The sequence below is a fragment of the Podarcis pityusensis genome, assembly GCF_964106645.2.
Source record: "Podarcis pityusensis genome assembly, chromosome: 11".
Classification (NCBI taxonomy): domain Eukaryota; kingdom Metazoa; phylum Chordata; class Lepidosauria; order Squamata; family Lacertidae; genus Podarcis; species Podarcis pityusensis.
In genome coordinates, this window is record NC_138036.1 from 49,263,259 (window position 1) to 49,288,957 (window position 25,699).

General features: G+C 39.9%; 1 protein-coding gene across 2 annotated transcripts in view; it reads left to right on the forward strand.

Annotated features, from left to right (window-relative positions):
- MEGF10 (multiple EGF like domains 10) overlaps positions 1–25,699 on the forward strand; it is a 124,412-nt gene that overhangs the window by 39,904 nt on the left and 58,809 nt on the right. For both annotated transcript variants that reach the window (XM_080972357.1, XM_080972356.1), the window contains exons 5-6: positions 4,461–4,553; positions 24,095–24,341. In XM_080972357.1, the coding sequence (XP_080828483.1) occupies positions 4,461–4,553; positions 24,095–24,341 (340 nt within the window). The remainder of the gene's footprint in view (positions 1–4,460; positions 4,554–24,094; positions 24,342–25,699) is intronic.

The following is a 25,699-nucleotide window of genomic DNA, read 5'->3' on the forward strand; positions in this document are numbered from 1 at the left end:
TAAAGGGATTATTCTCATGGTCCATCCTCCCTGATGCTTCCATCCTCTTGCCATTTCAAAAAATAAAACAAAACTCACTTTATTTCCTGGGAGCACATGGAACTTTTGTTGCTGGCTTCTGGCTTGTCTTTCTGTCCTACTCTCTGGGATGGACTGAGATGACTCCAAATGTTGTCATCTCACTGCACATACTTGATTTGGAAAATGAGCTTCCCTAGGGAATAAACTTTCTCCAGCTGTATTTGCCCATGTGCACTGATAGTAGCAAAAGAAGCAGAAAACATATAGAATGAACACATAGATAAGAACGTTTATTGTTTTTTTCCTTTTTTCTAGTGCCAACTTTTCATGTTGGTCTTGTAAATAAAAACAGAGTGGTTTATTTTGTTTTCACTGGCAATAGCTGGTATTGAAGAAAATTGCAACTTCTTGTGGATGTTTCAAAAGATTATATTTGGCTCAAATATCCTTTCAACTAGAAACTAACCAAAGGGTGACTAGTTGAAACCACTTCCCTACTACTGCTGCCTTTTATTCTTCTTATACAGTGGTACCTTGGTTCTCAAACTTAATCCGTTCCGGAAGTCTGTTCCAAAACCAAAGTGTTCCAAAACCAAGGTGCGCTTTCCCATAGAAAGTAATGCAAAACGGATTAATCCGTTCCAGACTTTTAAAAACAACCCCTAAAACAGCAATTTAACATGAATTTTACTATCTAACGAGACCGCTGATCCATAAAATGAAAGCAAGAATCATTGTAAAGGTAAAGGTAACGGTAGCCCTGACTGTTAGGTCCAGTTGCGGATGACTCTGGGGTTGTGTGCTCATCTCGCTCTTATAAGCCGAGGGAGCTGGTATTTGTCCTCAGACAGCTTCCAGGTCATGTGGCCAGCATGACTAAGCCGCTTCTGGGGAACCAGAGCAGCGCACGGAAACGCCATGTACTGTACTATAAAATAAATAGGACAGTATTGTAGATGATAAAAATTAAAAATATTTTTTTCTTACCTGCACTGATGATAGTCATTATTTGGATGGGGGGCTTTTATCAATTTCCTCAGTCACACAGTCAATCAGTAGCTGAACTGGGTTCCACACAGTCACAAAAACAAATTAACTAAAAAAGCCACTAATACAAAAAACCCAAAATAAATAGCAAAAACAAAAGCGCCAAACTTAATCCGTTCCAGAAGTCTGTTTGACTTCCGAAATGTTCGAAAACCAAGGCGCAGCTTCTGATTGGTGCAGGCGCCCCAGAAACAATAGTGGACAACCACATCGGATGTTCGACTTCTGAAAAAAGTTTGAAAGCCGGAACACTTACTTCAGGGTTTTTGGAGTTTGGGAACCAAGGCGTTTGAGAACCAAGGCATTTGAGAACCAAGGTACCACTGTAATTCACTCAGTATTCTATAGGAGATACCAGTTCCACACTTTCCCCCTCTCATATAGGCCCCCTTAAGTAGGTACAGTATTAGGATTTTGGTTTTCTGTTCAAATGACAACCAAACCAGCATAACCCAGTAGTATCAGCAAAACAGAAACATGCTGTCTATACAAATGCACATCTATAGCCATTGTTACCTGCAGAAGAAAATATAATCCGCAAATAAATTATTTTCTGCACACTTTTAGCATTAAGGAATTGATTTTATTGACATGTTCTCCTTTGAGAAGGGAATACTTCATAACATCTGTATCTGACAGATGTTTATAGGTGGACGGGCTTTAGAGCACCATACTAACGGTCTCAGGTCCAACCCCAATGTCTTCAGGAAATTGCAGAATGCACAAAAAGAATAGATATCCTACACAAGAGACACAAAACTTTTTATTCCTAACTATGCTAAAGCTATCCAATAGCAGCAAGAGAAAGAAACCTCTGCCCAAGTTCCTGAAGACACAACATTTGCCCAACACTAGATATTTTTCTATAGATTTACAAAAATGATTGGACGCAGAAAAAGGCAGATTCTGGTTTCTGGTCAAGAGTTGCAATAATAATGTTTATAACATTGTTCTGTGCCTAGCAGTAACTTTCCAGTCGCTTTGAGAAAACCACTTTATTATGTTATTACAGGCAGTTAGATAATGCAGGTCAGGCTAGCCTCCTGATGCTGCAGCTCCTTGTATTCCTAATAGAAAAGTAGACTTTAAGGCTGCAGTCCTCTAACCACACACCTGGGAGCAAGCCCCACTGAATGTATTAAGATTTACCTTCGGGTAATTGTGTAGCATTGCATTGCAAGGTACACTAGGCTTTGTACTTCAACATTTTCCTGCATCTGCTCTTAGAATTTCTTGGCAAGCCATGATACAAACACATCCCCTTATACCTTCCTAAAACTCTGCAAGTCTTTGAACTCAGTCCAAACGTAAATATTCTTACAGCTGCTTCTAGTGTGTGACATATCTCCCTAGCAGCTGTGCTATTATTTTTTTAATGTTTCCTAGCATATGAAGACCAAAATTTAATCTTGTTTTAATCAAAACTCTTCAGAATGCCATGGCCTTAGAAGCATCCTTAATATGCAGATTGGCACCATTTTACAAAAAAATGTCATGGAATGCTATGGTAGGAAGCAAGAGGGAAAGGACAATAGGGAAGACAACAGGAAGAGGGGATAATGACCCAGGGAAAAGGGAGGGTTGCATCTACTGTTTCTCACATATTTTGTCCAAAGTTCATGTCAGTTTTTAGGTACTTGTATTCAGTGGATCGGGATGCGGGTGGCGCTGTGGGTTAAACCACAGAGCCTAGGACATGCCGATCAGAAGGTTGGTGGTTCGAATCCCCGCGACGGGGTGAGCTCCCATTGCTCGGTCCCTGCTCCTGCCAAACTAGCTGTTTGAAAGCACGTCAAAGTGCAAGTAGATAAATACTGTATTTTTCGCTGTACAAGACGCACCAGACCACAAGACGCACCTAGTTTTTGGAGGAGGAAAACAAGAAAAAAAATATTCTGAATCTGAGAGGCCAGAACAGCAAGAGGGTTCGCTGCGCAGTGAAAGCAGCAATCCCTCTTGCTGTTCTGGCTTCTGGGATAGCTGCGCAGCCTGCATTCGCTCCATAATACGCACACACATTTCCCCTTACTTTTTAGGAGGGAAAAACTGAGTCTTATAGAGCAAAAAATACAGTAGGTACTGCTCCAGTGGGAAGGTAAAACGGCGTTTCCGTGCGCTGCTCTGGTTCGCCAGAAGTGGCTTAGTCATGCTGGCTACATGACCCGGAAGCTGTACGCCAGCTCCTTCGGCCAATAAAGCGAGTTGAGCACCGCAACCCCAGAGTCGGTCACCTAATGGTCAGGGGTCCCTTTACCTTTACCTTTATTCAGTGGATAATTGCCCTTTTAACACCTTATACAGGGTAAAGTGTTGAGAGTAGGGACTGCAACATTATCTGCAATGCTGATTGTGACTTTAGAACCAGGGATTAATTGTAGAGACCCATAGTAAGGATGTTCAACAGTTAGGGAAAATGTTGAACGCACCTGCCCTGTAGGAAAATCTGATAGCAGTCAATGCCACCCTTTTCATTCTTTACACCACTGGAATTTTTGTTTTCAATGTTGTAAGAGAAGCTGGTGTGTGTGTGTGTGTGTGTGTGTGTGTGTGTGTAGTATATATACTCTTCTGCTTTTACCTCTGAATGCAGTAGCCACAGGCTATCATATTCACTGATGATCATGATATGAGACTTACTGGTATATCAAAATTAAGAAAAGACCAATAAATGGTTGCCAAATAAATGGTGTATATCACCCATGTATGTGACACACAAAAAAGAGAGAGATAAAACAAGAGAGCCGGAACAGAAGGGGTGGGTAATTCTGATGCAGCTTAATCACCTCTCCACTGGAGAAGATGAATGCCTCTAGAGATGGCAGGGGGGCTCTCCTGTGGCAGAGGCCTGAATGGATAAAAGCTCAGAAATAGGGCATTGTGGGAGCAAGGGGCCAGAGGCTATGAATCTGTGGAATTAGAAGCCATGTGGCTCACCCAATGGAGCTGGCACAGCAAAGATGGACAAAAAACCCTGTCCTTATTTTTCATCCTCACCAGCAGAAGTCAGATGTAGGTGTGACTCCCCAGTTCTTCTCCTCCCTGACCTGGTTACGATTGCTCTGTCAAGCACCTTTCCTGCACACAGTTGCTAATATAGAGTCACTAAAGGACAGGAGCTGCTTTTTCCTATCTGGATAGATAAATAAAGTTGAAGCAGCCATGGTGAAATGCCTTCCAAAATACTGAAACTAGAGAGGACAATCCAAGGATATTAAACACCCAGCAAATGTGGGGAAGTTATTAAAAACTTTAAATATGCTAAATAAGTCTTTGTTTTTTTAGGAGAAACCAGAGACAGTATAAAACAGCTGGATTATGGAAAGTAGGTGGTTTAAAAAAAATCAGTATTTTCATTCCTTCTTTCTTTGATGATTTCCCTCTTTCTCTGACAGCTCACTGTGCTGATAAATGTATCCATGGTCGCTGTATTGCTCCCAACACCTGTCAGTGCGAGCCTGGCTGGGGTGGACCCAACTGTTCCAGTGGTAAGTCTACATCTGCTACTGTCTGTCTGGGGCTCTGTCTGTTCTGTTCCCCTTCTTTGCAAGGAGATTTTAAAATCTTGTGCCAGGAATCCCCAGTGCCTGTCTGAAAAGTCAGCTCTGATTTACATGAAGGTATAGGATCTCTCTGTGTATGATTGTTTCTCTGTTTTCTCTTTATTAAATTAGGAAGTGCCAAATGTCAGCAGATAAAGCCCTACATTAATTTGTTTCCTGGCACACAGGACGTGGCTTTTAGCACTTGAACAGATGATATGAAAAGCTGCTATTGCAACAAAATAGCTTGAACAACCATACCTTTTCAAACATCTAATAATTCAGGAGAATATGGTTTCATATTTAGAAGCTGAAAGAAAGAAAGATGCAAGGGGGAAATTAACCACAGTTCATATATTTTCAAAATCATTGTGTGTAGTATTTTATTACAGCTGATGGACAAATAAGAGATACTACAGAGTTTGGGACGTTAAGAATAAAAACAAACGTATTTTGGGGAAAATCAATCAATTATTAAAAATGACACAGAGTCAAAGACTACATGGTAAAATGGGCCCAAAATATTGGAGAAAATATTAAGTTGGTGTGTGGGGAAAGCTTTCGTTAAATGCATGTATGGTAAGTTCTCCTTGAATATGGGCATAAAAGAGAACTGCTTTAAATTCTTGTCCAGATGGCATATCACCCCTGAAAAATACATAGAATAAATAAAAACTATCTCGACATACATTGGAAATCTAAAAAAGAAGGGTGTCCCCCCCCCCCCCCCCATGTGATAGAAATGTGAACTGGCAAAAAAATATTGGATCAAAAAAATAAAGGATCCTCCTTGGGTGAAATGGCAACCAATTTTTCAAGTTTCAGATCTAATTTATCAATGAAATTTTTTGCACTTTTGTTTGTTAAACTCACTCTGTAAAATGCTACACCCTTGTATGCTGAAACTACTAAGTAACATAGATAAATATAGCAAGGACACAGATTTAGTTTTGTTATGGTGATACAAGAAAAAAAAAGAAATGAGTAAACACAGCTATTTCATTTTAACTTGAGTATCACTAGGTGAATTCACGTTGTTATTTACATAAATTCTTGTGATTCATACTTGACAGTCAAAAGACCAAAAACTGGCATTAATTGGTCATCATTCTTATTATCTTATCACTTAACCCGTGAGTGTGATGAGCTTCTTGCCTTATTACTTTAACTCAATGTTCTTGTTCCAAGCAGGACAATAACAGGCCAATTATGGCACTAAATTGTATTTGAGTTTTATGTGAAGTGGGACCGTTGAAATTAATGAACCTACATTTGCCATGCCGATTAATTTTAATGGGTCTCCTCTGAGTGCAGCTAGTGTTGGATGCAACTCAACCACTCTAGCAACAGTCAGTATATGAAACTATCCCCAAACAAGGCACAATCGGCTAGTGGGCCAATCCTAAAATATGCTCTCAGGAAGGTATTTAGAATGCGGGGAGATCTGTGTTATTCTAGTAAAAGGGTAGCAGCTTGTTTGTTCTGGCTCCCTGGAGGTCTAGAAGAAAACGCAAGTGTGGGTTCTCATGTGCATTTCTTTCATGCTGTTTTCTTGGAGACATTTTTACTGTTCCTTCAACTATTATTAAAACTGCAGGTGAAACTCAGTAGAATATGCCTATGTATACCTGCAAAATGGGGCTTTCGTTCTTTTTCCTTTGCTTTTCTAATACAGAAGAAAGCATAGCAATTTAACCAAATTCAATTATCCACTGATTGCATTTTGAGGAACGAAGTCTTGTTGCTATGTTCTCCATAACTATTTTCTTCTTCCTTTCATTTGTGCTGGTGCTAAAGCTCTTTCTTCTGTCCCTGCTTTCTCTCTGTTCTTTTGCCACTTGCTGCTAATGTCATCGGGTTCAACAGTGCAGATACTGTGTTCTTGTCTCTGTGCAACAGAAGTCATGTGAAAGAGCCCTTGTTGCCGAGCCTGTACCTTGAATTGAGAGATCCCCTGGGATGTTAGTGATCCCCTGTAAAAAGTTTTTGCATACGAAGTGCAACTAACTTGGTGCTTTTTTTAAAAAAAAAAACCTTCAGAAAAATTATACTTCAAGGACAGATTAGGAAAGAAAAAGGCATTTTGTTCACATGCAGTTGAGGCAGGGTTTGGGGAGAAGCAGCCTGGGCTTTCTGGCATGCCTCCATGTTCCCCTAGCAGACAAAAGAAGAATGAGATGCTGCTTTTATTGGATTGCCCTGCTGCAAATCAAATTGGCCATAGTCAAAACGAAGCAATGCTTTTAGCTTGCATAATTTGAGCTATGCTGTTTGTTATTATCTGAGCTGTAAGGCATGTGTGATTTCCTCATCTGTGTTGACAAATAGAGCTTTTCATTGTGAAGTGGTAGTAGGATTCTCACCAAATAAACAAATGAGTGATCCTGGGAGAAAGTGTGTGGACATCTACTTTGTCCATCTGTAATTGGTTCAATGCATACATAGCATATTAAAGCTTCCTTTAAGATTTTTTTAAAAAATAACTAGGCGATGTGTTCTGTCAAGCAAGATTGAACATTATTATCCTAATACTTGTTCCAATACATGGCAAATATAATCCTTTTTTCATCAAACTTATTTTCTTATCATCACAGTGTATAAAAATGTGTTGCTTTGTTTATAAATTCAATTGTATATTGTGCTTTAAGCCATTCAGAAATTGTTGGAGCAGCTGCTTTCACGTATACTCTTTTAAGTCAAACATATTTTTGGGGGGTAAATAAAAGACCTGCTATTTATACAAGAATAGCTACAACTTTTTTTTCAGACTTATTAACAATGTGATTTTAAACATGTCTAATCTGTTGGAACCCTATAACTATCATAGGTATTCCTAATATCTGTTTCCATGATATGTAGCTATAATCCAACTAATCATCACAACTTTTTAACATGTCGGAAAGCAAATTTGATTTTAAATGATTTTAAACACACACTCTTTTACTTATTTCTTTACATCTAGTTTGTATTTTGTTGTTTATCGGTCTTGTAGATGATCATTTTCTCAATTACTGGATGTGAAGTCACATCAGTTTTGAGTTCAGCAGATTTCTCTTTAAAAGTCCCAGGAGTTAGGGCCAAACTATTCATATACTGCGCTCAGTTCATGATAATATCTCCCAACAAGCACCCTCCCACATTCAACTAATTGGCAGTCCCAGCCCTGCAGCTGTATTTTGGTTTTTGAAAACGTACATAGATCAGGAATTCCAATTACAGATCTCTCACATAATCTGTAGTATGGTCCTTAATCCCCGTTTCGGTTTAGTAAAAATAGTGCACTGCTTCCTTAGGCTGCAGTTCTGGTGCAGCAAAACTGGACAGAGTGGTGGAGCCTCACCAGATCCATAGCTCTCTAGTTATGCTGGCCAGGATGGAAGATGGTGGTAGTAAAAATTGCTGATGTTTGCTGCACCATCTCTAGGCTTCTCCAAATGGAAGTCCCAGATTAGGTTTAGGCTAATCTCCATGTTTCAGGATTGATGCTGGCTATTGCTTTCACCCACCTGCACTTTTGGTAGATGCAGAGAGAATCCTCTGCCACTTTGCCACAGAGGATTGGGGTTAGGATTGCTCTGTTACTGAAATCTTTATTTACTTTGCAGCTGACATGCAACATGTCTGAAACTCTTATTGTAGACCTTCTGATTTTGCATACCCTTGCAGCTAAGGAAATGATACAGCTTTCTTCTTCTTCTTTTTGCTCTGGCACTTTGTTGTGAAAACCCGCTTTATAATGCTGAATCGGAATGAATGGCGATTCGAGTTTTCCATGGCTTGCTGCTTGCTCCGATTAACTGGCAAAAGGCATGGTTTTGTGGGGCCAAAATAAAGTGCTCGGACACAGTGCTTTAAAGCTTGGACCTTTGCTTAGGAATGCAGCACCAAAGGGAGTCTGGATGAGCCCTAACTGATAGCATGAAGCGTAATTAAAGCGGAGTTCTTACTTAGGTCAAGGTAAAATAAAACTCACTACTGCCTTCCACCAACCCCCCCCCCCCCCGAAAACGCTTCCTTGTGTTGAAGTGGAGTAAGGTAAAAAAAATGCTTGTTGTGACTCTGATAGATAACATGAGGTAGCTTACAATAATGAATGAAGCAACATGCAACAAAATTGCTGCTTTCTCATTGAGGCTCCCTCCAGACGTCCTTTTTATTGTGCAATTATGATTTGTGCTCCCAATAGTATCAGGCTGGTAATATATGATTCCGCTTTCAATACTGTTTGGACCTGCAAAAGTTTCCGAGAGAACATACTGCTTCATTCCCAGTCAGTGAATGTCCTGTAGCTTCCGGCTGAAATTATGTGACATGTCATATCACATACTGCAAAATTTTGTAGTGCAAAATTGCCCCTCCAACACCAATATAGTAAGCAAAATAACCACCAAACAACTAATAATGTTGATTGATGTGTGGACAGCCCAGTATAAACACACTCTAGTGCACTATTTTTGCAAGATGCATCTGCCGGGGATGTTCACCTCTTTTCACTGCAGCACCAGAGTCTTGTATTTCATTAGTCCTAGCAGAGCCACCTGATGCATTTTGCTTTCCTAGTCTCTCATTATAAAATGATTTCTAATCTCTTATCTGTCACGCCTGCATCCCTGCTTTACACATTATGTGTTTTTTCTTAGGTCAGCAACATCTCGCTATACAATGACCTTCCTGCTGCTTCCAAACATTGCCCCTCTTACACCCTTCACAATTTCCCCTAAGCAACTCCAAGCACACAATTTTCTCCTTTGCCTTTGTTTTGAAATGGTAATTGTAGTAGTTTCATATTCACAAAGTATGAGATATCCACTCTGAGTCAAAGATTTAGCAGAGACGTCAGAATATGACATGCCATAGCATCCTCCAAAAATTATCATAGATGAAAAGTGATACTTTAGGCTTTTTTGTTTTTGTTTCTATCTGATCTTTCCTTGGCAAATGTGTTACCATAATAGTGAGTGTTTGTATTGCCTGAAGTGTATTTTGATGAAAATGGATGAAGGGATGGAAAAGACACGTTACATTATGTAATGGGATATACACATACAAAATATGCTCTTTTCAGCAAAAGACTTGACATTCATTGGAACTAAATTAAAGGATTATTGAGTGAATACTGTAGACAGATCAATGTCATTTGAACTGGACACAAAACAAGTTGAAGCTGTCCCTTGCAGCTACAGAATCAGCACACCACACTGTCAGAGTCACGTCGGGGAAAATTGTTCACGAAGCTGTAATAGTATTGATTGATCTGTTTGTTTCCAAATAATATGAAGGGAAGGGAGATGGTTAGAACTGCAGTGGAAGCAGTTCTGTGGATCTCAGTCTTAATAAAACTGACTTAGGAAATGCTTTGTTTCTCAAAGCATTCAGATCATGTGAGGGGATTATTATTATATGGTGAAAAATCAATGGCTACTCCCCAGCTCAGACTTTAACATTCTAAAACATAATGATGATGATGATAATAATAATAATGATGATACAGTGGTACCTCGGGTTAAGTACTTAATTGGTTCCGGAGGTCCCCACTTAACCTGAAACTGTTCTTAACCTGAAGCACCACTTTAGCTAATGGGGCCTCCTGCTGCTGCCGTGCCACCGGAGCAGGATTTCTGTTCTCATCCTGAAGCAAAGTTCTTAACCTGAAGCACTATTTCTGGGTTAGCGGAGTCTGTAACCTGAAGCGTATGTAACCTGAAGCGTATGTAACCCGAGGTACCACTGTAATATATTTATACCCTGCACATCTGGCTGGGTTTCCCCAGCCACTCTGGGCAGCTCCCAACAGAATATTAAAAGCACATTATAACATCAAACTTTAAAAACTTCCCTAAACAGGGCTTCCTTAAGATGTCTTCTAAAAGTCAGATAGTTGTTTATTTCCTTGATACCTGATGGGAGGGCGTTCCACAGGGTGGGCGCCACTACTGAGAAGGCCCTCTGCCTGGTTCCCTGTAACCTCACTTCTTGCAGTGAGGGAACCGCCAGAAGGCCCTCGGAGCTGGATCTCAGTGTTCGGGCTGAACAATGGGGGTGGAGATGCTCCTTAAGGTGTACTGGGCCCTTGGTTATACCGCTTCTGCAGCACCAACCTGGGCCTCCACTGCTCTCATCACCCTCAAGGGCTCCTGTAGTGGGTCCCCTCCTGTACCCAGGCCTGAATGCTCCTCCCTAGTGGGTGGCAGCAGCATAGCCCAGCATTCACCTGTGATTCATTGTCACTACGCAACACCTTTACGCTTCTCAAAATGAAACGCTCCACACAGTCACAAAAACAAAACAAAAAAGCCTCAAAAACAAAAAGGCAAAATAAATAGCAAAAACAGACAGACCTCAGTGTAACACTCAAAACGGAAGTGTGGCACTCAAATTGGACGCGTAACACTCAAAACGGAGCACGTTCGGCTTCCAAAAAAAGTTCGCAAACCAGAACACTTACTTCCGGGTTTGCAGTGTTTGGGTTCCAAGTTGTTTGAGTACCAAGGGGTTTGAGAACCAAGGTACCACTGTACTTTGCTCCCCTGATTTAGTGAGAGTGTTTGGCCAAGAAAAGGGGGGAAAAAGGAAAGACATTTTTTAAACTTGATATTTCATGTTGACAAAACAGACATGACAGATCAAAAGCAAAAAAACAAACCCTCCACATCTTTTTACTTCTGAATTGTGCACGTTTATTATGGAACTTTACAGACACAATCATCTTGCTTCCCTGCGGTGCCATTTCCCATCAGGAATGTCTGTAAAGTTTGCAAGTTCCATACTCACAGTTATGTTTCTCACAGGACCTGGCAGACGCAGAAGAGAGGAGAAACAGGATCCCTTGGCACAATCTCTGTGGGATATGCACATGAGATGCAAACACTGCCAGATTCTCAGAGAAGCATTTAGTTTTTAATCAGCCCCTGAAAGTCTGAAGTGAATTGACATCCCAAACCCAGGGAATGCACTCAGCTAACTCAATAGGAGAATAACCAGGGAATCAAACCAAATCTGAACTTGAACTCAAAGCTGAATCTTGTTTTTAACTGAACCAGAGCCATTATTGGAAATGTCTGTTGAGTAAGAAGTGGAGCAGATCCTTTAAAAAAATGGTTCTAGGACAGAAAGAGTTACAATTACAGTTCTAATACTTGTCTAACGAGAATTAATCACATGCCCTTGAACCAAATATTTCAGTGTTTTATTAAAAATTGTATACTGCCCTATACCTGCAGATCTCAGGGCGGTTTGTCCATATCTGTATGCTGCTGTTCTTCTGGACTTGGCAGCAGGAGACTAGATGGGAGTCCGATGCGACAGGGCAAATAAGTATTTTGATGTACGAATGGAAAGATGGCTACATTTATATTCATTATAAAAAGAATGCACTAACTATAGAGCACCTCAGCCATGAGGTAATGTTCAACCCATTTCTCTAACTTAAGGTCTTTGCAGCCCTTTCTATCTAATCCTTGATCTGAAGCTCAAAATACTGTATAGTTTTATGTAAACTGGTTACAATTTTATGTAGATCTTGTAATATATATATATATATATATATATATATATATATATATATATATATCCTGGACCTAATCTGAGTTCCTCAGGACTCACAATTTTTAGATTCACATTTTGAATACCCAGTATTCAAACTTCAAGGGTTTTTACCCAAGGCTAGCATTTACCCAGCGTAGATTTATTGAAATTAATTGACCTTATTCTTTATATTGGGTTTTATAAACAAGAATAATGTTATACAGACAAATTTTCTCATGTCATTTGTATATCACAAAAATAGCATAATAAATGTGGGAAAATATCTACAACATTTGTTTCATTATTAGTGGTCAATTAATTGACCTTTCTTAGTCAGGTTTATTAATTTCAGTGGGTCTACTCTGAGTAAACTTAGTTGAATATCACGTCAAGATAGGAAGTCTTCAGCTGACTTGAAGGAGAGAATCCAGCATTCAGAGGATAGGTGGAATAATCGGAGTAAGGAGTTTAATCTCTCTCTCTCTCCCCCCCCCCCCCCCCATTTAAACATGGCAAGCTTGGCAAACTCAGGACCTGCAAGAAAATCTGCTAGAGGGTAGAAAATAATGTTACAAGGAGAAAACCCGTTTGTATAAAAAGAGACATATTTTATAACATAATATATTATAAAGCATAGTATGTTATAAAAACATACACCATCCTTTTGCATCAAGTTCAAGTTTACAGATCTTCAAGTTCTGAAAACAAATCCTGTGTTTGATTCCATTCAACTCGAAGGGACGACTTAAAAAAATACAAGAAAGCCCAATATACCTAAATTTGAGATACAGTGGTACCTCGGGTTACGTACTTAATTCGTTCCGGAGGTCCGTTCTTAACCTGAAACTGTTCTTAACCTGAAGCACCACTTTAGCTAATGGGGCCTCCTGCTGCTGCTGTGCCGCCAGAGCATGATTTATGTTCTCATCCTGAAGCAAAGTTCTTAACCCGAGGTAATATTTCTGGGTTAGCAGAGTCTGTAACCTGAAGCGTATGTAACATGAAGCGTATTTAACCCAAGGTACCACTGTATAGCATTTATGTTTCCAGTGAAATCATTCATTTTCCTTCAATATAGGAACAACTATTCGTTTTGTTTGGTGCATATTCATACTACATGCAAGTCATTATCCGCAGTTCATTTATATCAGAAGGTAAACCAATTAATCAGTTACATATTTTTTAATCATACACAATAAGTACGGAAGTGTATTTTCATATTCTAAAAATGTGTCAGGGAATGGTGGTGGGGTTCAGGCCACCCACTCTCATCCATTACCAGCCTTGTGAGCAGCACGAAAAGTAATTCAGGTAGCCTTCATGGGTTTCACTGTTTCCTTGATATTGTGTGTGTGTGTGTATAGCATCAACAATCCTTAACTTCCATTAAAATAAAGAACTGTGAGATAATAAGAAACTCAAGCAGGGGAAAACGCGCCACAGATTGTATCTTGGTGATGAACCACATTCATATTTGTGGTTTTAAGTTTCCTGTCATCATAATTACTCTCCAGGGTATCCTGTTTTTCAGTATATGAATAACAAAAAGAACTATCCGAACTTGCTTTAAACAATTCTTCAGTTCCATGTATTATATTCCAAAATGCCTTAAAGTGTCTTGTGAAATATATAGTGTCTGAAAGAAATACAATTGAAGTGTTTTTATACCTCTGAGCATTACATTTTCTCTTTTCTTCTACTTCATTGGTCAAAAAGCTTTTACAAAAGAAAAGAAAGAAACAGGGGAGGGGGAAGCTTAGATTCCTGAATACAAATTATTTCTTTATATACAGCAGTAATAGGGAAATGACAGATACGCCAGAAGGTCGAAAGCCAACAGTGTAACATATGAAAGTGAATAGAAGGGGAACTTTACAAAATATGCAATTATTTCTGGAACAACAATAATTTTAAATTTTTTTTATTATTATTCATAGGCAAAGGCTGCTGACTAAAAAAATAAATAAATCATTGCAAGCAATGTATCACTTTCCAGTTATATAATATCAAACTTCCTTGCTTCTCAGTTTACCAAGCACTGCAAGTTTAGGAAAGTGTAAGACTGGATCTCAAGTAGTGTACATTAGAGTTGGATTAGAATGTGAAATGCATCTTCAGATGTGCAAAAGTCCGAAGCATGATGTCTATTACATTACAGCTAAGTTTTTTTTCTGGAGGAAAGTTTTGGTAACTTGGGATTGTTTCTGTGTATAAAGTTTTCATTTGTCATTGAGCTTCAGAGAGCATTTATAATTTGCCTTTGTTGCTGTTGATGGTAAACTGGCATTGGCTTAGAGTACTGTGCATTTTAATTGTGTTTATATAATGCAATATTCTTAGTCCCAAAGGCATCTTTTTCACTTGAGATGTTGTTGTAAGTGAAATGTTCTATATTTTGCATGATCTGCTGAATATGTACTACAGAGGACTAAAACAATATTGCTCCCAAATGATCTGAATGTTTAAGGGGAGAAAGCGAACAAAAGTTTAATCAAATGTTTTTATTTGCTTATAAGATACTGTATATTATTTAAGAACAGTGTCTCTAAGGGGCTGTACTTGAGGTGCAGAATGCAACATTTCTGTAATACCTCAAAATCCTATTTTCCCTGAGCATTAAGCGGGAAGCACTTCATTGTACTTAAATAGGAGGAGAACATATAAGTTGTTGCCATGTGCCAAAAGAATGGGTTGTTCTAGGAAACAAAAGACAGAAAATAAAACTTGGTATACAAAGGGCCTGTTCAGATGGATGTATTTTCAGGAGGACTCTCACACTGGGCTCAGCTAGGCTGATAAAGAAAAAGTGATTTATATGTGTTTTACATGTGATATAATATTGTGCCATCAGATGACAATGTGGAGTCCCATTTTTCTCAACCTGTTTTCCCTGTTTAAATTTACATCGCTTTAAACTGAAACGCTTCTTTGACGTGTCTGGATCCAGCCACTGTCATTCTTTTTGAGACTTTGTAAATATCCTTCTCCTTCTTAGGTTGGATGGACTGGACTATACCACATTTAGTTGAACATGGCTTTAACTAAAGTAACGGTAAAGGGACCCCTGACCATTAGGTCCAGTCGTGGCCAACTCTGGGGTTGCGGCGCTCATCTTGCTTTATTGGCCGAGGGAGCCGGCGTACAGCTTCCGGGTCATGTGGCCAGCATGACCAAGCTGCTTCTGGCACACCAGAGCAGCGCACGGAAATGCCGTTTACCTTCCCACTGAAGCAGTATCTATTTATCTACTTGCACTATGACATGCTTTCAAACTGCTAGGTGGGCAGGAGCAGGGACCGAGCAACGGGAGCTCACCCCGTCGCGGGGATTCAAACCTCCGACCTTCTGACCGGCAAGTCCTAGGCTCTGTGGTTTAACCCACAGCACCACCCGCGTCCTGACTTTAATTAGGGCCACTTTATTAAGAACTTAGGAACTGCATAGGGGAAATGAAACCAATTGTGGGAAATGCTCAATTCTCTTTTTAGGCTCCTAAACCTGTCGTGATTAGGTGTGCCTTAATGCCAACTCCTTACCTATGCATGTCACACTCCTTCAGGTTTGGGGGAAGTCTTCCTGGTTCTGCTCCCTGAATATGGAACCCAGCTCCAAACTGTTTAGGTTCCTCAAGGCCGATCCTGTTCACCTTCACCATGCCCTCTCTACTTTATCCAAAGGAGGAGGAAGAGAAGGAGATGGGCAGGGAGTCCTTATAAATCTTCCTCCCATTCATCCCCAGAACTAGTGCACCCTTTGGGAGAGTGTTGAAAGTGGCTTTTTGGCCATCACCGTTCCTGCAAGTGAACTCCCACCTGGACCCCTTTTTGAGCTGGACAGAGATGCAATGGTGTGAGTTGGAATGCTACAGCTCATCTGTATGTTTTAGTAGAACCTATTTAGCATTGTTTATATGAACAGATTGCATATTTTGCGTACTTCAGCATTACAGTGGTACCTTGGAAGTCAAATGGAATCGGTTCCGGAAGTCTGTTTGACTTCCAAAACATTTGGAAGCCAAGGCGTTGCTTCCGATTGGCTGCAGAAGCCGTGGAAGTCATGTTGGACGTTCAGGATCCAAATAATGTTCGAAAACCAGAACAATCACTTCCAGTTTTTGATTGTCTGGAAGCCAAAACGTTCGACACCCAAGGCATTTGAAAGTCAAGGTACAACTGTATTTTGCTCGCATCTGAAAAACATGTCAGGTTTTTGAATTTTTTCAGTGAATACAATGAGGTATCAAAGCAGCTAAAGTTAATAAGGAACATTGACAGTTTTCCTTAAGGCGGCTTGTGGTTTCTTTAGGAAACATTGTCATAATCATGATATCTAGAAACTGGCTTCCACTGCCAATTTTAGTCTGTTTCCTCACATTTCTTGGCCCCATACAACTGCCCATGGGAGCACTGGGGGCAGGCAGTAGGATTGGGTCCACATGGAGATGCCGGTTGGAGTGGTTGGACAGGCAATGGAGGGCTCACATAAAGCCACTACAATTTACATGATATTGGTACACAAACTGCAGCAGCATCGCACCCACTCTGCATGTGAAGGCACTCCACTGTTTCTGTGAAATCCTGGCTAGATCAAAGAGCTCTTTCAAGGCCTTGCCAATGCACAATCTCAGCCCTGTGATTCTCAGGATTCTAACAATATTCTAACAATATCTTCTGTTATAGAAAAGTGCTATGAGATCTGTGCACCACCTGCAATCATGTAAATGTATCTACGTGGTTTTTTTTTTTAATCATCAGCATTAGCAGTTCCACATTGTTCATTTTTGAGAGGCATGTTCTCATGGGTATTTTGGAAAAGCATAATGGGTTAATTTATAGGCTGTGATAATTCAGAGTATTTGTTCTTATAGCACCATGTTTTGTTCATTGAAAATAGATGCCCAGAAGGCAGCCCAAATTAATATTTGATCTGAACTATCCCTTCCCAGTTGATGCAAAAATATAATTCAATTAGATTGAACACGTTAGTTCACAAATTCTTCCTGGGGAACAGATTGGGTGTAGGGCCCAAGCTAGTTGACCTTCTTTCAATTCAGGGGGAAAAGAATAAGGACATCATATCCGTGGCTGTCAAAATGTGGTGTTTATTGGGAGGAGGGAGAAGCAGAAGAAGGAGCATTTAAATCCAAGGCCTATTCTGAAAATTTGCCTGTGAAGAAATTCTGAAGCCAAAGTATAATATGGACTTCTTTTTTGTTTTCATTTCGGTCTGAATAAGAATAAGAATAAGAATTTTATTATTTATACCCCACCCATCTGGCTGGATTTCCCCAACCACTCTGGGTGGCTCCTAACAGAACACTAAAAATAGAATAAAATATCAAACATTAAAAACTTCCCTAAACAGGGCTGCCTTCAGGTGTCTTCTAAAAGTCAGATAGATGTTTATTTCCTTGATATCTGACGGGAGGGCGTTCCACAGGACGGGCGCCAATACTGAGAAGGTCCTCTTCCTGGTTCCCTGTAACCTCATTTCTTGCAGTGAGGGAACTGCAAGAAGGCCCTCGGAGCTGGACCTCATTGTCCGGGCAGAACGATGGGGGTGGAGATGCCCCTACAGGTATACTGGGCCAAGGCCATTTAGGGCTTTAAAGATCAGTGCCAACACTTTGAATTGTGCTCGGAAATGTACTGGGAGCCAATGTAGGTCTTTAAGGACCGGTGTAATATTGTCTCGGCAGCCACTCCCAGTCACCAGTTTGGCTGCCGCATTCTGAAATATTTCCCATGAGGTTTTAAAAATCATTATAGTGTTATAATTTGTAGAAGTTACTTTAAGTGGTGCTTCTCCCCCCCGCCCAGTGACAAATTTGCATTTACAGTGTGCTCCTTCTTGACCTCCTTTAAGCTTGACTTGTAATTTGCTACCCTTAGCTTAATAGAAGTTAGGTTTTGTCTCATCTGCCTCCTCTGTCTCTTACCTTGGAACAGCAATGAGTCACTATGGTACATATGCTGATTAACCCCCTGCCCAACAGTCTGTAACCTGAGGATAGTCATTAATTTGAAGGCAGCCTGTTTTCAGCAGATTAACAGCCGTGCTGCTTCCATATGCTTTTTAATGTTTTAAATGCTACGAGATGAAGTAATGAGATAAAGCAGTGTTTTATTCATGGAGGTTTTTTTAGCACACGTGCTAAATAATAGCTTTCCACTGCAATTTTGCTCATATTTCTGTAATTTCAAGTAACTATTCTTGACAGATCTCTTCAACTTGTCATCTGAGACCTTTTAAATGTGATTCCTGTATTGCAGAGACTTAAACTAGATGACCTATAGTGTCCCTTCAAACTCTACAACTCTCTGAGTCTGTGAAGTCGGTCAGTATTAGGCAAGAAACAACGTGACTTACTTGTCCTGTACAATAATATTATTTGTTCCTAGCAATGATGCAGGCTTTTTTGTACATTAGTCATGATACTTGGGTAGATAACGTTTCTTGGCCTTTTGACTCCACAGGCCAGATCCGTATCAGAATCCTGACAGGTAGATAGAAAGGCAACCTGGTGTGTATGGTTGCAACCAGGCTAGAACAAAGAGGTGGGACAACACAAGTGATAGGTTGAAATAGGGCCATATTTTTAAAAAATAATATATGCAGGTGAAATGAGAAGTATGGGAAGATATCCTAAACCTCAGCTTTCGACAAGCTGAACCCCTACACCTTCCAAGCAGCATGACAAAGCATAGCCCCAATGTCCACACACCGGGAGGCCTTCCTGCCCCACCCTCTTGTGCGCCCCCACAACTCCAGGTAGGTGCAGCAGTTGAACCTCAAGAATATTCCATATCCAGGCTAAGGGACTCGCAACCCAGGAAGAGCTGACCTCCAAGAACGTCCTTCACCTTCAAAGGCGCCGAAGGATGCTTATCTGCTCCCTTAGTTGACCTTAACCTTTCCTACACTTCCCTGCTAAGAATGTGATCTAATTCACCACACCATCAAATTAACTTATTTAAATGCACCCACACACTGACACCCCCCCCAATTCACTGCAGTAGAGGCAAAAACACCTAGTCCAGCTTGGCCAGTTTGCAGGTGGACATAGTCAACCACAACAATGCTCCAGAAAGCAGTTTTGCGCAGCTGACAGGGGTGGACATGCTTTCAACTTGAACGTTGCTAATTGTCCTCATTAGAAATGCTCTGAAACTGCTAAATGTCCAATGATAGATTCATATAAATTGACAGAAGGCTGCAATTCTGTACATACTAACTTGGGACTGTACATACTAACTTGGGAGTAAGTTACATTGAATTCACTGGGGTTGAGCTCATACCCGTCTACTGCCCCAGAAAAAACAGGACAACTGTCCCCTGCCCCCCCGCCCATGAAAGTACAACGGCCATTTTGGGCCCCTTGCTCTTGTGCGATTTCAGTCCGAGATCGCTTTTTCAGGTCTTTGATATTGGGTGGGTCATGTGAAATTCGTACCCAGAAGATGGTGTCTCAGATTTGGGCTGCATCATGTTGGAAAGTATGGCTGAGCTCTGAGTACACATGCACAGGACTGCGCTGATAATCCTGTTGATTTCAAAGATATTAAGATATCAAAGGTATTAAGATAGTTAAAAAGAGAGAATGCTCTGTTTCTTAAACGCATTGCAAAAATAGGTATCCGTATGTAGATAAGATACCTAGACAAAATGTAGAACAGCTCCACATTTGACATTTGTTAACATGATTCTGAAGGGGTGGGGCGTTGAGTAAACTATTGCTTGTAAAGGTGCCATGATAATTTCTCTGCATGTACATAATTGTAATGAGAGTTGGCATACTGTATTGTAGCCGCTAATACTGTATTGTAGACAGAATAATCCCTCTCACCCCTAGGCCCCCATATGCAATATGAACATACAGTGGTACCTTGGTTCTCAAACTTAATCCATCCCGGAAGTCCGTTCCAAAACCAAAGCATTCCAAAACCAAGGCGCACTTTCCCATGGAAAGTAATGCAAAACGGATTAATCCGTTTCAGACTTTAAAAACAACCCCTAAAACAGCAATTTAACATGAATTTTACTATCTAATGAGACCATTGATCCAAAAAATGAAAGCAATAATCAATGTACTGTACTATAAAATAATTAAGACGGTATTGTAGATGATAAAAATTAAAATTATTTTCTTACCTGCACTGATGATAGTCTTTGTTTGGATGGAGGGCTTTTATCCATTTCCACAGTCGCACAATCAATCAATCAGTAGCTGAACTGGGTTCCACATAGTCACAAAAACAAAAAACAAAAACAAAAGCTCCAAACTTAATCCATTCCGGAAGTCCGTTTGACTTCCAAAATGTTTGAAAACCAAGGCACAGCTTCTGATTGGTGCAGATGCCCTGGAAACAATAGCCGACAGCCACATCAGATGTCGTTTTCTGGGTTTTCAGTGTTTGGGAACCGGGGTACCACTGTAATAATATCATTACAGGTTTGCTGTTCTGTAAAATTTACAAGATTAAGTGTGTGAAGTTCGTTGAACATTCAAAGTGTGATATAAATGTTAAGTTTAAGTATTACGAATGAGTGTAGCACCTTTCTGACTTATGTACTTAATGGGAAAATGAAATTCATGCTGTATCTCTCAATTCAAGTGATACTAAGCATGTATTTCCTCCCTTACACTGAAATGATATTGGTGTTGGGAAAAATTCATATGAGTAGCAGCCCTGATTCATTGTTGACTTATAGCTAGAATGTTCACGGACCTGGAAAACTTGCCAGCAGACACCTGCTTTATCTTTTAAAGGCCTCTGCAGTCACAATGAGCTGTGCGCATCCAGGAAACCAATAAATTACATTCCTTTATTCAGAAAGATGATCTTACAGCTGAAATACCGTATTTTTCTCTCTATAAGACGCACCAGACCATAAGACGCACCTAGTTTTTGGAGGAGGAAAACAAGAAAAAAAAAATTCTGAATCTCAGAAGCCAGAACAGCAAGAGGGATCACTGTTCTGGCTTCTGGGATAGCTGCGCAGCCTGCATTCGCTCCATAAGACGCACACACATTTCCCCTTACTTTTTAGGAGGGAAAAAGTGAGTCTTATAGAGCAAAAAATACAGTAGTTTAAATTTAGACATACAGCCAGCCACAGTATACAACTCACCTCAACAACAGTGGTAAAGAGACAGGAACATGGTTTGGCATTTTGAAAAATGTCACGGGCTCAAGACCTACAGTTTATGTAAACCAGCCTGTGTTCTGTCTGGTCTGCCTTAATACCATAGCAAATGTGGAGTGATATAAACTTGCTGTGGTAACTTTCAGAATGATTAAGCTGTCTCTCTAAACATCTGCATGACCATTGGTGGGTTGCATCAAATATCTTGCTTCCAACAGTCAGTAAAACAATATGAGATGGGCTTTATGAGCCAAAATAATTGTTTCCCTCTGCTGAAGTATGCTGAATATAAAGATACTGGGCCAAGTTCATACCTAGTACAAATCTACTCCAGGGATGAAAATGGTCCATTTTATTCCATGTCTTATGGTCACTTTTAAATTCTTCAATTCTCTATGGTGGTTTGTTCAGACATTCCAAGACATTGGAGTTCATTTTTAAATCTCTCTGGGGAGACTGGCTGAAACAGTCTTGTTCCACTTGAAGGGGGACTGTAATCTGAATACGCTAGGAGGTGTAAAGCAAAATTAGTCTGGTGGTCTTTCTAAGGTCTTTGGGGAACGTACGTCTGTCTAACAAACGCAGTGCAAGCATACATATGTCTCAGAGCATTTTGCTTTCTGAGATGTAACATAGCATTTTCTTGTCTGCCCAGACTCATTCAAAAGGCTTTATTTATTTATCTTATTTAAATATATCAATCTTTAATTTCCAAGCCATAAAACTTTTCACAGTTTTTGAGAGCAATGTAATATCTAATTGTAGTAAGTTTGCATACAGTGTAGAATACAGAAATGAATTTGAAATTCGGCCAGCCTAGGGAGGAAGCATTTCAAAGTCTTTATGAATGCTATAAGACCTTATCTAATGTAAGGAACTATCTGCCATAGTGGATATAGACCCAATTATTTCCATTTCACATTACAAATTATAAATGCCATTAGAGGAGAATCTTGTTCAATAAGAAATGGTCACATCTAGGTAATCTGTGATCTTACGATATATCTAGGTTACCAATCACATACGGGAAATGATCCTTAAAAGCGCCTGTCCTTTTTTATTTGCATGGTCTGAATGGTTAAACCTTATGCTAGAGTAGTTTTCACCCTGAGGAGATGTCTTCAGTTCTTTGTGTCTCCTTTAAGAAAGTAGGTCTGTTCTCTGCCTGATTGCTCTGCCTCAGGAGAAGGCAATGAGAACAATAGCTGTCAGTCACTAAGCAGGCTGAGTGTGTATGATCATAAAGTAGTTGCTCTGGAATTTTGCCACGATACTATTGTTATCAGAACAACATGAAAATAAAAAGCAGATGCTCTGAGCGCATGTTTAGCAAAATCTTGGTGAACTCCATCTGACCTTTTTATGGGTTACTTCTAGTGCTTCCATTTTTATTTTTATTTCTTTATTTAAAAAAAAAACCTTTTATATTTTCTCGTGAAAGGGAGCAAATAGGAGAACTTAGGAGGTACTTACTATTCATATGTCAGCTTTCTGTGAAATAATGGATTTGATATAATACACATTGACAGTGCACATTGACAGATTATCTATCACCTTAGGGCATAATGGAGCCATATCACTGGATGGAATAACTGCTTTTGGATGTTTTTAATTATAATTGTTTTTAGAATGTTTTAAAGAGTGTGTTTTTGTTTTTGATTGTGGTTTGCTGCCCTGGTCTCATTCTGGAGGAAGGGCAGGATATTTAATAAATGAAATAAATGATAATAATATTTAAGAAGTTTTGAATAAGTTCACAAAAATAATTTCAAATATGCTGTCCTGTATTGATAAATACAGCCAGATAACTAAAGCAGTAATCGAGATAAAATTTTCACTTATAGGAAAATTTATCAAAGTTGTTACAGTTGCAGTGACTTGGTGGGGAATGATGAAACTCATCATTCCCCGTGTCATCTGAGCTGCCACCTTTTATAGGATCCAGAACATTTTGAAATGAACAATAAATGGAACGATGCATATAGAACATACTGAAGTTGTATTAAAGTTTCTCTTGAGGCCTTGCTAGAGGTTACACTCCGGCAAAAAATATTCACAATACATCAAAAAGTTGAGGGTTTATTTTAGTCTCAAAGACTCCAGGGCCCATGCTTAAATCTCTCTCATTTAAACCAGTGAGACTGAAAGCCCCCAACTTTGAATAATTTTTACCAGTGTTAGCAATAAAATCTCTAGGGGGGAAGTCAACAAGAAAATACAAAGAAACTAGATTTAAACTTATACAAAGACATGGGTTCTTATTTCAGTTTTCTTGTTTGGAATATTTCTCTACATTTGCTTTAAAATGATCAGCTTCATTTGGTTAACATTTCTTGCAATAAAGCATGGATTCTCTCTACATGTGCTTCCAGAGAGGCGTTTTTGTGGGATTGATAATCCTCATGCATGCAAGTTTTTTGTTGTGTCCACATGGCATTGCTGCCATTAAAATGTGAGCCCCTATTTGCTCTACCCCTTTCATTTGGATTTCTGGGGAGAATCCAATAAATTTAAAAATCCTGTTTACGGTATGTCAGTAACCGGTTTGCAATAATGAACTGGATAAATATTGCAACCCCCCTAACCTTCTTTTTTATACTTGAGGAAAAGTAATGCACAACTCAAAAGCTCATGTTTCCAACGTTGGGAACATTTATCAGTCCAATGAAAAATCACTTGGCTTTTTTAAAGAAGAAAAAGCAAGCAAATCACTTTCGTGTTGCTAATTTCAAATTGCTGAGTTGTAATAATTTAAGTATTGGAGAATAAGTGGTTAAGGGAGCCGTTGTCACCCTGGCTTTCTGCTTTCCACTCAGCATGTGACAGTTACCACTGGGGACCGCACTGCAGTAGTCGCTGCCAATGCAAAAACGGAGCCTTGTGCAATCCCATCACTGGAGCCTGCCACTGTGCTGCTGGATTCAAGGGATGGCGCTGCGAAGAACACTGTGACCAAGGGACCTATGGAAATGATTGCCACCAGAAATGCCAGTGTCAGAATGGAGCCACTTGTGATCATGTGACTGGAGAATGCAGATGCCCTCCTGGATACACCGGAGCCTTGTATGCAACAGTTGTATTTGTTATATGTGTGGAATAGCAGCACATTTCACGATACATGTCATTTATTGGCGTGGATGACAAGACGATCCATACTGCATCAGTGAGGGTTAAACAACTTGCTGTGTGCTTATGGTTGGGATTTGAATTTGCCTCTCAGTTCCAGGTCCAACTTGCTAAAACATAAGATAAAAATTAAGTACAGTTGTACTTTGGAAGTTGAACAGAATCTGTTCCGGAAGTCCGTTTGACTTCCAAAATGTTCAAAAACCAAAGTGTGGCTTCTGATGGGCCGCAGGAAGCTCCTGCGGCCATCAGAAGCAGCAGAAGCCCCATTGGACATTCGGCTTCCAAAAATCGTTCAAAAACCGGGACACTCACTTCCGGGTTTCGATAGTTTGGGAGCCAAGGCATTCAAGATCCAAGGTACGACTGTAATAGAAATATGGCAAAAACAACAAATCTTAAAGACTGTTGTAGATTAAGCTTTCACGATCCGTTGCTTGTAGTGTTGGACTGGGACCAGGGAAGCATGAGTTCAGCTCTTTGCTCAGTGATGACTTTCATTTAATTTTATTATGGCAACCACAATCTTTCTCAGTCTAACCCAGTGCTTCCCAACCTTCTTTTGACCATGCCCCACCTAAGCATCTCTAAAATCCTGACACATCCCCGACGTATAATTCGTATTATTCAAAAAATGAACTCATATGCATGTGGAGGAAGCCTAAAAGGCCATTAACTTGGTCTAACTCATTCTCAAATTGCCCCCCTTAAAAATCAAATTGTTCCCCTATGTATGTTTCTGGGGGGGTGCCCCACATTGGGAACCACGGGTCTAACATATCATACAGGATTATAGGGAGTGGGGGAATGTATTCTTAGTTCCTTAGAGGAACAGTAGTGAATTTTTCTGTAGGCAGCCACTATGGATGGCACTTTTTTGTTTTGAAGCTTGTACTGTAATTGTGGCTCCCAGAGCAGAAGATACTCAAAATGGGTAAGATGCCCTTTGCTGAAACAACCTAAAGAATGGTAACTCTGGCCACAGTATTAGCAAAGTATCCTCAGAAGACAAAAATTAGACAGTTACCAAATAATAGGGAATTGGGATTGCCCATGGTAAATAAGGATACTTGGAGCATGTGCTGATTTAGTACATACCTTCAGGGGAACCCAGACTGATAGATAAAAAAAGCTGATTGCCCCAGGCACAAATCCCCCTCCTTCCTCAATGCACATGCTAAAAGAAAAAAGGTAAGGTACTGAAAAGCCAACTTCTTCTGGGGCACAGAAAGAAGCACTGTACAATTTCTACACCAGCCTTAATATTTTTCATACAATAAGGCTAAAATCCTGCA